At 27.2% G+C, this 16,267-nt stretch overlaps 2 protein-coding genes across 2 annotated transcripts; both read left to right on the top strand.

Annotated features, from left to right (window-relative positions):
• Positions 1–765: 765 nt before the first annotated feature.
• LOC145945340 (cytochrome P450 4C1-like) lies at positions 766–8,328 on the top strand. Its single transcript, XM_083054276.1, has 12 exons — positions 766–898; positions 3,355–3,532; positions 3,700–3,812; positions 4,242–4,332; positions 4,727–4,921; positions 5,374–5,440; positions 5,578–5,704; positions 5,844–5,925; positions 6,008–6,120; positions 6,210–6,447; positions 6,642–7,014; positions 7,361–8,328. The coding sequence occupies exons 2-11, from the start codon at positions 3,364–3,366 to the stop codon at positions 6,980–6,982; spliced, it is 1,536 nt and encodes a 511-aa protein (XP_082910402.1). The 5' UTR covers positions 766–898; positions 3,355–3,363; the 3' UTR covers positions 6,983–7,014; positions 7,361–8,328.
• Positions 8,329–10,167: 1,839 nt separating this feature from the next.
• LOC145944983 (cytochrome P450 4C1-like) lies at positions 10,168–15,962 on the top strand. The gene is made up of 11 exons (XM_083053720.1): positions 10,168–10,303; positions 12,265–12,442; positions 12,605–12,717; positions 13,147–13,237; positions 13,632–13,826; positions 14,275–14,341; positions 14,479–14,605; positions 14,745–14,826; positions 14,914–15,026; positions 15,116–15,353; positions 15,548–15,962. Exons 2-11 carry the CDS (start codon positions 12,274–12,276, stop codon positions 15,886–15,888), a joined length of 1,536 nt encoding a protein of 511 aa, XP_082909846.1. The 5' UTR covers positions 10,168–10,303; positions 12,265–12,273; the 3' UTR covers positions 15,889–15,962.
• The last annotated feature ends 305 nt before the right edge of the window (positions 15,963–16,267 follow it).

The following is a 16,267-nucleotide window of genomic DNA, read 5'->3' as shown; positions in this document are numbered from 1 at the left end:
ATAAAACATAAATATTTTTATGCAATTAGGCGTAATTAACGTAATAATATAGAATAGCATAATAGAGTCGAGATTAATCTACAAAACAAACGTATGTGGTCTACAAAATATTTCTTGTTAAAAACTTAGACATTTTATTAAAATTCTCTAAATTAATTTCTTCCGCTCTTCTTTAATTCTTTATTTTGGTGTTAAATAAATTGTTTTTTTTTAATACTCGAATAAAGTTTGTACTAAATATTTATTTTAAATTGAGACTAGGTTGTTGCACACTATCTGATTTGCTTGTAATTCACAATTACGAAATATTGATAAAAAATGTAGTTCTGTTTACTAAATGCACCGATTAAGTTTTTGTTTTTCTTGGTTTAATTATATTGATTTAATTACAAAAAAGTCGCGACTTTTAGTAAATAATATATTGCAAAATACAGAAATTGTGTACGTGTGTGTGTATCCAAATCAATGACTTTTTTCTCCGAGCATTTCTGATATGTTTCATTTTTTTTCTTGTTTTTGTATCTATTGAGAACCTTCCATAAATATTTTTAGATTTTTGTCAAGTTCGGACCGGGTCCGCCGTACGTTGCCTAACAGAGTCAACCTCGGTATCTTGAGAGGGGGTCGGCAAAATAACGGCGGAATTAAGAAAATGGGAAAAATTCTAGAAGCGCGACAGCCAGCAGGATCAACAAGGCCGCGCGACGGGCCCCGATAGCGCCACTCGTGGCCTACTTATTGTTAGATAATAATTTGCCGGCGAGACTTCTGCGGGCTTTCCGCTCGTCACTGTTCGGCGAGCGCGCGACGAGATTAGAGGCCTGCGAGCGGAAAAAGAGACTTCCTTAACGAAAGGACGAGATCTACTTCGTGAGACGTCGCCAGCCGTATTTATCAGGTAACTGATTCAGATGAATCGTATTGCGTATATTTATTGTGTGTGTGTGTGTGCAGAAATGTTTTCATATTAATATGTATTATTTCATTTTATGTGTATAAAATCGACTATTGTTAATATAATCAGCGGAATTAATTTTACGGAAAATAATGCATCGATAATTCAAATTTCTACATATACCATCATAAAAAATTTAATAATTTTATTTATATATTAATTATTTAGAAGTATTATTTATATTTATATTAATTGTTTGAAAAATTAAGCGAAGGTTTTTGTCAAAGTAGTCCGCAAACACTTTTATAATGTTATAATCATCATGTTATATAATAATCATGTTATAATCATTTCAATTATACAGACATGAAGAATTATAAATATGTTGTGTATTACTATAATAACATTTATGTATATGACAAAAAAATATAAAAATTCCGTAAATAAATACGTGCTGTAATTTTAGCAGGATTTACGTAACATTCAATCAGTTGCGATATTTATTCAATAAATGTAAAAATTAATGTAAATTAAACATCACTATACTATTTTAAATTAACTACATATAGCTACATGCAAATTTAAAAAATTAAAATTTAAATAAAATTTAGATTTATATATAGTACGAATAAAAAATTAAAACGTTTATATTTGAATAATTGCAACGCGAAATTACAAGCTGTAATTTTTTATTACATAATTTTTTATTACATTATTATTTACAACGCGTATTTTCCTTACAAATATGAAAAAAACATTTATACAGGGTGTCCGGTAATAGTCGCATCAACCGTCGTGTGCAGATAGAGCTAGTTAAACCGAGTAGAAAAGTCCTCTACCATTTTGCGATATTCTCAATTATAAGAGAGAAATAAATTAAAGAAAATCAGCCAATTCGCGCGATGATAAGCGTGCGGCGAGAAGAGACAGCCCACTCGGGGGTCCAGAGTTAGCGCTACTCGTATGGAGTTACTGTCTTTTGTAAAGCGCTCCTCCCCGCTTCATCGCGCGCTTAGCAACCGTGTAACATTATACTGTTTCTTTTCGCCGCATGCTTAGTAACGACATAAAACTGGGCTGTCTCTTCTCGCCGTCGTCACGCGAATTGGCCGATCTTTATTAATTAATATCTCTCTTATTATTGAGAATATCACAAAATGGTAGAGGACTTTTCTACTCGGTTTAACTAGCTCTACCTGCACACGACGGTTGATGCGACTATTACCGGACACCCTGTATAAATGCAGAAAACAGTAAACTTTAATAATATTAATAAATATATTTGATTTTTTTATTTAAGATAAATTAGATCACGTCCATCATAAATATAACATCACTAAACAAACAATTTAATTGCAAAAATATGTTGCTATTTAATCAACTAATCCAGTCGAGGAACTTATATAATTTGCTTATTAAAATGAGATTGTTCTTTTTCATAATCTTTTTTACATAATCTTTACATAATTTTTACATAATCTTTTTTTTAACATAATCTATGTATAAAAAAATCAATAAAAAGCAGGCACGTGTATTTTTCAAGGATGTTTCAATTATATTTGTATAATCATTAAAAACTGCGTAGAAGTTATATTAAAAGTTTATTTATTGTTGTCAAGGATTTGATTGTTACATAATTAAACTAATTAAGTATATATTATTTTTTATAAAATATAAAAAACATTATTATTTAACTGAAATATACATTATAATATAATATAATATATGTATACTGAACTGTCATTTATTTCGGTTGACGGAATTAAATAATAACTAACATAATATAATAAATTATTATATAGTATAAAATATAGTTATAAAAATCAATGGATCATTATTGATATAAAATAAAAGTTATTGCTATAATCAGAAAATTCTTCTAAAATAATTATCTCTATAAATTTATAATAAATATTTATAATAATATTTTAGATAGTAAAAAAAAATTATATGTAATATTCAATTTTCAACATAGTTTTTATAACTCTCATATGTGTGTAACCTCAAAATTTCCGCGACACTAGATGATATATGTATTTTCCAAGTCTTAAAATAAAAATCCATATATTAAACTGTTGATGTCATAGTAAATGTTTAAGTAGATAATTAGAATAATATAAAGTTTATTAATTAGAATAATGTTAGAATAATGTAATGTGTAGTTCATCAATTAGATTTTCTCAAACTTGCGTATTCAAGCGATATATCGCATAGAAAGGATAATATCTTTCAATCTATCGTCATTACCATCCTCAATAGACTTTAATTTTGTGTCTATATTAACAAATTAATTATATAAAAACTATTTTACTTTGTAACCATAAACTGTACTTATAGAAACTTAATAATAACTAAATTACGCTGCATTTTGCATAATGTGTAGTAAAACAATCTTTAATTAAACAAGAAAAATTATAACTAGTGATTCTTCAGAAACAGAATTAATTATATGTTCACAGGCTACAAGAATGGACTTAAGCTCTTTGACACTGTGTGCATTGTTTCTTGGTTTAATAATTTCCGCAATTATATTAGTGTATCATCACTATGTTCTTCGACAAAAGCTCAAAAACTTTCCCCAATTCGGTGTATTTCCTTTTGGTACAGCATTTGAGTTTATAAAACGAACGGATTATGGTAAAGAACTTTGTGAATAAGATAATATTGCAATTATGCTTTTACAAATGCCATTTATATATTTTTAGCAAAAAAACCTAAGATTCGTAATTTACATTAAATCAGTATAATAATTAATAAATATTAATTAATCAATATTAAATATCCAATTATGTGTTTATCCACAGAACGCGTACAATTGATTGAGCAACAGTTTATGCTATATTTTAAAGAAGGAATATTCATAAATTGGATTGGTATAAGACCGTTTATTAATATCTGTAAACCTGAATTTTTAGAGGTGAGAATGGAAAAATGTTTGAAAAAATAGCAAACTATTTAAATAAATTTATATTATCGTCCATATTTATTTTAATAAATTATTATGTTATTTGCAATGACGAATGTGTGGATAATTTATTAACGTAAAAAAGCACTAGTTATTAAAAATTATTGTGTATTCTTATTAAAAAGTATAATTATTATTAAAACGTTTTTTAATGTAACAATTACACACAGAAAATGAATTTTGTTCGTTGTCAATAATATTGACACATTGCTGCTATTGCATACATATAAAAAAAAGATCAAATTATGATATAATAATTTTATCATTATTATATATAGTATTTTGTACCTATAAAAACAACAACAAAAAGTGAAAATAAAGAAACAAATTTGATAAATTATTACATGCACGCTTATATTCTTTTTAAATTCATTTTTACAGATTATTTTGCCCAGCACCATAAATATCGAAAAAGGAGACCCCTATAGTTTTCTGTATTCTTGGTTAGGCAATGGACTTCTTACTTCTACAGGTAAGCACATAAATAAACTCTCTTATGTCTATTTGTATTATCTCATTAAAGATGAAAAGCAAATTATAGTTTATTTTGAGCAAATCAAGAGAAAAAGAAAAAGTAAATTTTTAATTTATAACAAATACGCAAATTTGTATATATCTATATCTTGATACGATAAATAAGATATCTCATGTTCAATTATTTACGTAACTGATTTTATATTAATATTAATTATTCATGTAAATTGACGTGTCTTAAAACATTATTACTAAATTGTGTGAAGGAATTCTTCTTATTTACATTGCAAATATACAATAAAAAAATGTGACAATATCTGCATCTATATATTTTTTATATCATTTATGATATTTTTAACACATAAATGTATCACTGATTGCTACTACTTCAGGACAACAATGGTTCCATGACAGAAAACTCATCGGGCCAACGTTCCATTTTAGTATATTGAACCAATATGCCATAATTATGTCTGAAAAAGCAGAGATTCTGACAAAATGTCTCGAGAGAAAAATAGCAAAGAATCCATGGAAAGCTATAAATATTCTTCCTTTTATTAACAATGCTGCTCTTGACATTATATGTGGTAAATAATAAATGTATATCATATTATTAATTATATAAATATGTATAATACTTTTTGAACACAAAAAAGTTACGCTGACACAATATGTTTTATGCTATAGCAAATTTTATAAATTGCGATATCGATAACAGAAACTTGTGAAGACTATTAAATATTTAAATTTCATTCAATTGACAAGTTCTTTCGTTATAACAATTAATTTATTATTGCTTATCTATATCGGTTGTTTCGTTATCGAAGACACGGTGAAAAATATGTTTATTAAAGATATAAATTAATTTTGGTTTAAATTTATGTTTCAATAATTAATAAAATGCATAAAGTAAAATTAACTATATTCGATACTGTACTTACGAAAATTATAAATAACATTTTAATTTTTTTTCTAAAATTTAAAATGTAGCATATATTGACAATAAAATTATAATATAATTAGTTACTATTATTTGCAGAAACGGCAATGGGTGTAGATGGACGTGTTCAAGAAGTTGAGACCAAATATACTACAACAATACATAGGTCCGGAAAGTCATGAGTTGCATATTTTGTTAATAATAAAATAGTTAATAGTTAGCACTAATGATATATTAAAAAGATTTTTTTAAGACTTAACAGCAATGTGTGATTACGTTTTAATCGTACTTTTTCAATCGTAGAAGCAACAAATTAGTACTCGAACGATTTTATCGACCGTGGTGTTGGCCAAATTGGTTGTACTACTTAATGCCTTCGGGAAGAGAATATAATTCAGGAATTAATAGATTACAAAAATTCACGAGTGAAGTAAGTGCAACATGAATCGCTAATACTCAAGGCATTACAGATATCAGCAGAATTTTATTAAATTAATTATTTATACTACTTACTTCATTTTATTTAAATAAATTCAACAAGTTTATAACAGGTAAATGTCACATTTTAGGTAATAAGTAAAAGAAAGATTACACGACAGTTGGAAAACATTTCTACCAAATCAGAAAACAAAGATGATGAACTTGATATAGGTGTGATTATTAAATTATCGTTATATATGTTTTGAAAGTTTGTGTGAAAATTTTTGTATTCTTGCGAAATTTATTGCGTTAGGTAAGCGGAAGAAGAAAGCTTTTCTGGATCTGTTACTTGATCAAAATGAGAAGGACGAAACTCCGTTAACCGATGATGAATTGAGGGCACAAGTCAACACGTTCATGTTCGCTGTGAGAAAATCTTTGTAATTTAACGCAAAACTCTGTCTCGTTAGGTTTGGCAATGTAATTATAAGTAAATGTCTGATAATGATATATAGGGTCACGACACAACTGCGATCGCGTTAAGCTGGACCCTTTTTCTTTTGGGCAATAATCTTGATCAGCAAGATAAGGTTCATGAGGAACTCGAGAATGTTTTCGAAGATTCCGAGACACCAGCCAGTGTACAGGAGCTGTCGCAATTAAAGTATCTCGATATGGTCATAAAGGAATCTCTCAGATTATATCCAAGTGTACCCGTAACTTTAAGGAAATTAGTGGAAGATGTAAAACTGGGTATGAGAGGATTACTTTACATCTATTAATATATTAAGTTAAAAAAGATCTCAAGATATTCTTATATTTAAGAGTCTGCTTTTACACAAAAATTCATTTTGTATATCACAAGAAAATTTATATGAAAAAATTTATCCATATAAAATGTGGCAGATTACAATCAATATAATCTATAACAATCTGTTTTATTTTAGGTAATTATACGCTCCCGAAAGATATTACAGTTGTGATAAACATCGCATTTATACATATGAATCCTCAATTTTGGTCGGATCCAAAAAAGTTCGATCCAGATCGTTTTCTTCCGGAGAATTCGAAAAATAGACATCCATACGCCTACGTTCCGTTCAGCGCTGGCCCGAGAAACTGTATCGGCCAAAGATTCGCTTTACTTGAAATGAAAACGATATTGACAGCTGTTCTGAGAAAGTGGAGAGTGAAAAGTGTAAAGACGACGGATGAGATTCAGTACGGATTCAATATCGTTTTGCAACCATGCGAGGACATATTCATCCGATTCACGCCAAAGGAATAATCAATTTACTAGCACAAATATTTCTTTTCATTGTGCGTAATCTTTATAATTATCTTTCTCGATTACAAAATTTGAATTTGTTTTTATTATCATTATCGTTGTGCATATAGGATCCATGCACTTTTACATATAGTGATTGAATAATACGAGATATGCGTCTAAAGTTCATTAAACGTGGAGCAAATACACCTCACAATAATTAATAATAAGGGATAAAAAAAAATTTTCTAAAAATAAGCAAATTTTAAATAACTTTAACTTTGTTAAAAAAAATGAGAATTTAAATTTTAAATAGGGGTTTCAAGGCTTGAATTTTCTACTTTTGAAAGATCACAGTTGTTTGTCACTTTCTTTAATTCTGGTACTTTTTATGTACAGAAAACAACGAACTCAGATACTTAGATAAAGGATTTTTCAACAATGAACGTGCAATGGACCATCTCACCCAAATAGTGAAGAGAAGATGACCATAGTATATTTATAAAAGAATATCTAAAACGGAAATATAAATTATGAGTTACTTATAATTTATATATTATTTTATGATTTTATATTCTATTGACGAATAGCAAATGAAAAAAAATTATGGATATCTTCTTATTATATTACTCGTAGAATTCTTATTGTGATATTCAGCAACAAAAAATACATATCATATACATTTCATTATGATAATACTAATATGCAAGGTGAAGTCAAGCGTTTATTATTTTTCAATTCTTATTGAAATTGAATTGGAATATTATAATGACAATCGTAATAGCAATATAAAAGAAATCATTCTTTACTCAGCATGCTATCTGAATTAACACATATTTATAATTATGCCTTCCAATTGTAGGATAGAAACATACTTATACATATATAACGATTTAATTATATATTCTTGACAACTGAGAAAATGACTGATTTGTTTCTTGTTTTTATATTGCTAGTACGTTATTATATTAGAATTCGGTTTAAGTAAGAATCAAGAAATAATGAACACTTTAAGTTCTATTTAGTATATTAATTATATTCATAATAAAGTGTATATAATATGTACTTTGTAGCTCTATTCGCTATTCTCGTCTCTGCGTTAATATTAGAAAGAAACAAAAAGTAGAAAAAACAGGTTTATTTTGTGTATGCTCTGTTAAAGAGGATCTGAAAAAATAATCAGAGATGAGAGATCAAATTGCAGTAATATCGTATATAATATAATACACTTTTATATTACCTATTTAAAGGATTTTAGATAATTTTTAACTAAGAACGAGAAAATGCTTGAATTTTTGAAAACACTTTAATCTCATTTATCATGTAAAATTGTATTACCAAATCTTCGAAAATATAGTTTAAAATAAAGTATATATATCATAATCTTATTTTATTTTACAAATTTTTTCATATAACATTATGTAATTAATTGAGAATGGTGTACTACATATATATTAATATTGACTGATGTAACAATGTGGAATATTTTATATAAGAATATATTACACATTTTGTCTAATATATCCGTACATTAGTATATATTTCTTCGAATAAAAAACTCTATATACTTTTCAATTTTGACTTTTAGAGGCCTAGCAGGAGTCAGTAGAACTTCACTCTTTAATTTTATTTTATCGACAGTAATACTTTTATCCACTTTAAATACAAATATTCGTATCAAAGTCGCTAGTATAACTTTCATTTAAATCATCGCATACTTCATACCTGAAAGAATTTGTCATAGATATAAAATAAATGTTATAATTTACATATAATAATTTATTGGTACCTACCTAAGCAACCTGTTGGCCTGGTACTAAAAAGTAGGTAATAATCCGCGCCAGAGATTCTCTATCTATCGGGAAGAAATCTATCCGGATCAAACGTACATTAATAGATTTGGCCAATATTTTTTATTTCGGAGCATCTTTGACAGTGCTAAGACAACGTTTCGGCAAAATAATCTCTTCTATAAAACATAAATATTTTTATGCAATTAGGCGTAATTAACGTAATAATATAGAATAGCATAATAGAGTCGAGATTAATCTACAAAACAAACGTATGTGGTCTACAAAATATTTCTTGTTAAAAACTTAGACATTTTATTAAAATTCTCTAAATTAATTTCTTCCGCTCTTCTTTAATTCTTTATTTTGGTGTTAAATAAATTGTTTTTTTTTAATACTCGAATAAAGTTTGTACTAAATATTTATTTTAAATTGAGACTAGGTTGTTGCACACTATCTGATTTGCTTGTAATTCACAATTACGAAATATTGATAAAAAATGTAGTTCTGTTTACTAAATGCACCGATTAAGTTTTTGTTTTTCTTGGTTTAATTATATTGATTTAATTACAAAAAAGTCGCGACTTTTAGTAAATAATATATTGCAAAATACAGAAATTGTGTACGTGTGTGTGTATCCAAATCAATGACTTTTTTCTCCGAGCATTTCTGATATGTTTCATTTTTTTTCTTGTTTTTGTATCTATTGAGAACCTTCCATAAATATTTTTAGATTAAAACAATAAATTCTTTAAATATCGCTAGTAAATTAATCAAAGGATCAATATTGAAATAATCGACCAAACTAGCACAAATTTTTTACTTTATTAAAAGTTACGACGTTTCGACCATATGGTTGTGGTCCTTTTCAAGTACAGTTATAAATGTGAATAATAGATAAGCATGTTCAAAAGATTCGCTCAACAAATGTTGTCAATATTAAAGGCGAGAACGTTAAGTCAGTAAGAAACCTTGTCAATAACCGTTATTGACAAGGTTTCTTACTGACTTAACGTTCTCGCCTTTAATATTGACAACATTTGTTGAGCGAATCTTTTGAACATGCTTATCTATTATTCACATTTATAACTGTACTTGAAAAGGACCACAACCATATGGTCGAAACGTCGTAACTTTTAATAAAGTAAAAAATTTGTGCTAGTTTGGTCGATTATTTCAATATTGATCCTTTTATTTTTAGATTTTTGTCAAGTTCGGACCGGGTCCGCCGTACGTTGCCTAACAGAGTCAACCCCGGTATCTTGAGAGGGGGTCGGCAAAATAACGGCGGAATTAAGAAAATGGGAAAAATTCTAGAAGCGCGACAGCCAGCAGGATCAACAAGGCCGCGCGACGGGCCCCGATAGCGCCACTCGTGGCCTACTTATTGTTAGATAATAATTTGCCGGCGAGACTTCTGCGGGCTTTCCGCTCGTCACTGTTCGGCGAGCGCGCGACGAGATTAGAGGCCTGCGAGAGCGGAAAAAGAGACTTCCTTAACGAAAGGACGAGATCTACTTCGTGAGACGACGTCGCCAGCCGTATTTATCAGGTAGCTGATTCAGATGAATCGTATTGCGTATATTTATTGTGTGTGTGTGTGCAGAAATGTTTTCATATTAATATGTATTATTTCATTTTATGTGTATAAAATCGACTATTGTTAATATAATCAGCGGAATTAATTTTACGGAAAATAATGCATCGATAATTCAAATTTACATATACATATACATATACCATCATAAAAAATTTAATAATTTTATTTATATATTAATTATTTAGAAGTATTATTTATATTTATATTAATTGTTTGAAAAATTAAGCGAAGGTTTTTGTCAAAGTAGTCCGCAAACACTTTTATAATGTTATAATCATCATGTTATATAATAATCATGTTATAATCATTTCAATTATACAGACATGAAGAATTATAAATATGTTGTGTATTACTATAATAACATTTATGTATATGACAAAAAAATATAAAAATTCCGTAAATAAATACGTGCTGTAATTTTAGCAGGATTTACGTAACATTCAATCAGTTGCGATATTTATTCAATAAATGTAAAAATTAATGTAAATTAAACATCACTATACTATTTTAAATTAACTACATATAGCTACATGCAAATTTAAAAAATTAAAATTTAAATAAAATTTAGATTTATATATAGTACGAATAAAAAATTAAAACGTTTATATTTGAATAATTGCAACGCGTAATTACAAGCTGTAATTTTTTATTACATAATTTTTTATTACATTATTATTTACAACGCGTATTTTCCTTACAAATATGAAAAAAACATTTATATAAATGCAGAAAACGGTAAACTTTAATAATATTAATAAATATATTTGATTTTTTTATTTAAGATAAATTAGATCACGTCCATCATAAATATAACATCACTAAACAAACAATTTAATTGCAAAAATATGTTGCTATTTAATCAACTAATCAAGTCGAGGAACTTATATAATTTGCTTATTAAAATGAGACTGTTCTTTTTCTTTTTACATAATCTTTTTTTTAACATAATCTATGTATAAAAAAATCAATAAAAAGCAGGCACGTGTATTTTTCAAGGATGTTTCAATTATATTTGTATAATCATTAAAAACTGCGTAGAAGTTATATTAAAAGTTTATTTATTGTTGTCAAGGATTTGATTGTTACATAATTAAACTAATTTAGTATATATTATTTTTTATAAAATATAAAAAACATTATTATTTAACTGAAATATACATTATAATATAATATAATATATGTATACTGAACTGTTATTTATTTCGGTTGACGGAATTAAATAATAACTAACGTAATATAATAAATTATTATATAGCATAAAATATAGTTATAAAAATCAATGGATCATTATTTATATAAAATAAAAGTTATTGCTATAATCAGAAAATTCTTCTAAAATAATTATCTCTATAAATTTATAATAAATATTTATAATAATATTTTAGATAGTAAAAAAAAAATTATATGTAATATTCAATTTTCAACATAGTTTTTATAACTCATATGTGTGTAACCTCAAAATTTCCGCGACACTAGATGATATATGTATTTTCCAAGTCTTAAAATAAAAATCCATATATTAAAATGTAGATGTCATAGTAATTTTTTAAGTAGATAATTAGAATAATATAAAGTTTATTAATTAGAATAATGTTAGAATAATGTAATGTGTAGTTCATCAATTAGATTTTCTCAAACTTGCGTATTCAAGCGATATATCGCATATAGAAAGGATAATATCTTTCAATCTATCGTCATTACCATCCTCAATAGACTTTAATTTTGTGTCTATATTAACAAATTAATTATATAAAAACTATTTTACTTTGTAACCATAAACTGTACTTATAGAAACTTAATAATAACTAAATTACGCTGCATTTTGCATAATGTGTAGTAAAACAATCTTTAATTAAACAAGAAAAATTATAACTAGTGATTCTTCAGAAACAGAATTAATTATATGTTCACAGGCTACAAGAATGGACTTAAGCTCTTTGACACTGTGTGCTTTGTTTCTTGGTTTAATAATTTCCTCAATTATATTAGTGTATCATCACTATGTTCTTCGACAAAAGCTCAAAAACTTTCCCCAATTCGGTGTATTTCCTTTTGGTACAGCATTTGAGTTTATAAAACGAACGGATTATGGTAAAGAACTTTGTGAATAAGATAATATTGCTATTATGCTTTTACAAATGCCATTTATATATTTTTAGCAAAAAAACCTAAGATTCGTAATTTACATTAAATCAGTATAATATTAATATTAATTAATCAATATTAAATATCCAATTATGTGTTTATCCACAGAACGCGTACAATTGATTGAGCAACAGTTTATGCTATATTTTAAAGAAGGAATATTCATAAATTGGATTGGTATAAGACCGTTTATTAATATCTGTAAACCTGAATTTTTAGAGGTGAGAATGGAAAAATGTTTGAAAAAATAGCAAACTATTTAAATAAATTTATATTATCGTCCATATTTATTTTAATAAATTATTATGTTATTTGCAATGACGAATGTGTGGATAATTTATTAACGTAAAAAAGCACTAGTTATTAAAAATTATTGTGTATTCTTATTAAAAAGTATAATTATTATTAAAACGTTTTTTAATGTAACAATTACACACAGAAAATGAATTTTGTTCGTTGTCAATAATATTGACACATTGCTGCTATTGCATACATATAAAAAAAAGATCAAATTATGATATAATAATTTTATCATTATTATATATAGTATTTTGTACCTATAAAAACAACAACAAAAAGTGAAAATAAAGAAACAAATTTGATAAATTATTACATGCACGCTTATATTCTTTTTAAATTCATTTTTACAGATTATTTTGCCCAGCACCGTAAATATCGAAAAAGGAGACCCCTATAGGTTTCTGTATTCTTGGTTAGGCAATGGACTTCTTACTTCTACAGGTAAGCACATAAATAAACTCTCTTATGTCTATTTGTATTATCTCATTAAAGATGAAAAGCAAATTATAGTTTATTTTGAGCAAATCAAGAGAAAAAGAAAAAGTATATTTTTAATTTATAACAAATACGCAAATTTGTATATATCTATATCTTGATACGATAAATAAGATATCTCATGTTCAATTATTTACGTAACTGATTTTATATTAATATTAATTATTCATGTAAATTGACGTGTCTTAAAACATTATTACTAAATTGTGTGAAGGAATTCTTCTTATTTACATTGCAAATATACAATAAAAAAATGTGACAATATCTGCATCTATATATTTTTTATATCATTTATGATATTTTTAACACATAAATGTATCACTGATTGCTACTACTTCAGGACAACAATGGTTCCATGACAGAAAACTCATCGGGCCAACGTTCCATTTTAGTATATTGAACCAATATGCCATAATTATGTCTGAAAAAGCAGAGATTCTGACAAAATGTCTCGAGAGAGAAATAGCAAAGAATCCATGGAAAGCTATAAATATTCTTCCGTTTATTAACAATGCTGCTCTTGACATTATATGTGGTAAATAATAAATATATATCATATTATTAATTATATAAATATGTATAATACTTTTTGAACACAAAAAAGTTACGCTGACACAATATGTTTTATGCTATAGCAAATTTTATAAATTGCGATATCGATAACAGAAACTTGTGAAGACTATTAAATATTTAAATTTCATTGAATTGACAAGTTCTTTCGTTATAACAATTCATTATTGCTTATGTATATCGGTTGTTTCGTTATCGAAGACACGGTGAAAAATATGTTTATTAAAGATATAAATTAATTTTGGTTTAAATTTATGTTTCAATAATTAATAAAATGCATAAAGTAAAATTAACTATATTCGATACTGTACTTGCGGAAATTATAAATGACATTTTTATTTTCTTTCTAAAATTTAAAATGTAGCATATATTGACAATAAAATTATAATATAATTAGTCACTATTATTTACAGAAACAGCAATGGGTGTGAATGTATGTGATCAAGAAGTTGAGACCAAGTATACTACAACAATACATAGGTCCGAAATGTCATGAATTGCATATTTTGTTAATAATAAAATAGTTAATAGTTAGCACTAATGATATATTAAAAAGATTTTTTTAAGACTTAACAGCAATGTGTGATTACGTTTTAATCGTACTTTTTTAATCGTAGAAGCAGCAAATTAGTACTCGAGCGATTGTTTCGACCGTGGTGTTGGCCAAATTGGTTGTACTACTTAATGCCTTCGGGAAGAGAATATAATTCAGGAATTAATAGATTACAAAAATTCACGAGTGAAGTAAGTGCAACAAGAATCGCTAATACTCAAGGCATTACAGATATCAGCAGAATTTTATTAAATTAATTATTTATACTACTTACTTCATTTTATTTAAATAAATTCAACAAGTTTATAACAGGTAAATGTCACATTTTAGGTAATAAGTAAAAAAAAGATTATACGACAATCGCAAAACATTTCTGCCAAATTAGAAAACGAAGATGATGAACTTGATATAGGTGTGATTATTAAATTATCGTTATATATGTTTTGAAGGTTTGTGTGAAAATTTTTGTAAATTATTCTTGCGAAATTTATTAAGTTAGGTAAGCGGAAGAGGAAAGCCTTTCTGGATCTGTTACTTGATCAAAATGAGAAGGACGAAACTCCGTTAACCGATGATGAATTGAGGGCACAAGTCAACACGTTCATGTTCGCAGTGAGAAGATCTTTGTAATTTAATGCAAAACTCTGTCTCATTAGGTTCGGCAATGTAATTATAAGTGAATGTCTGATAATGATATATAGGGTCACGACACAACTGCGATCGCGTTAAGCTGGACCCTTTTTCTTTTGGGCAATAATCTTGATCAGCAAGATAAGGTTCATGAGGAACTCGAGAATGTTTTCGAAGATTCCGAGACACCAGCCAGTGTACAGGATCTGTCGCAATTAAAGTATCTCGATATGGTCATAAAGGAATCTCTCAGATTATATCCAAGTGTACCCATAATTTTAAGGAAATTAGTGGAAGATGTAAAACTGGGTATGAGAGGATTACTTTACTTCTATTAATATATTAAGTTAAAAAAGACCTCAAGATATTCTTATATTTAAGAGTCTGCTTTTACACAAAAATTCATTTTGTATATCACAAGAACATTTATATGAAAAAATGTATCCATATAAAATGTGGCAGATTACAATCAATATAATCTATAACAATCTGTTTTATTTTAGGTAATTATACGCTCCCGAAAGATATTACAGTTGCGTTACACCTCACATTAATACATACGAATCCGCAATTTTGGTCGGATCCAAAAAAGTTCGATCCAGATCGTTTTCTTCCGGAGAATTCGAAAAATAGACATCCATACGCCTACGTTCCGTTCAGCGCTGGCCCGAGAAACTGTATCGGCCAAAGATTCGCTTTACTTGAAATGAAAACGATATTGACAGCTGTTCTGAGAAAGTGGAGAGTGAAAAGTGTAAAGACGACGGATGAGATTCAGTACGGATTTACTATCGTTTTGCAACCATGCGAGGACATATTCATCCGATTCACGCCAAAGAAATAATCAATTTACTTGCACAAATATCCATTTCTTTTTATTGTGCGTAATCTTAATAATTATCTTTATCAATTACGAAATTTGAATTTGTTTTTATTATCATTGTCGTTGTACATATAGGAACCATGCTATATATATGCTTTTATATATAGTGATTGAATAATAGGAGTTATGCGTCTCAAAATCACTAAACGTGGAGCAAATACACCTCACAATAATTAAGGGATAAAAAAAAATGTCTAAAAAATAGACAAATTTTAAATTGCTGTAACTTTCTTTAAAAAAATGAGAATTTGAATTTTAAATATGGGTTTCAAAGCTTGAAATCTCTAATACTTTCGAAAGGTCACAGCTGTTTTTCACTTTGTTCATTTCTGGTATTTTT

This window comes from Prenolepis imparis, unplaced genomic scaffold (assembly GCF_030444845.1).
Source record: "Prenolepis imparis isolate NDT839.2.m4 unplaced genomic scaffold, iyPreImpa1.0 SCAF_14, whole genome shotgun sequence".
Taxonomy (NCBI): Eukaryota; Metazoa; Arthropoda; class Insecta; order Hymenoptera; family Formicidae; genus Prenolepis; species Prenolepis imparis.
The sequence above is the reverse complement of the archived record's forward strand: the minus strand, read 5'-3'. Positions and strand labels throughout refer to the sequence as shown.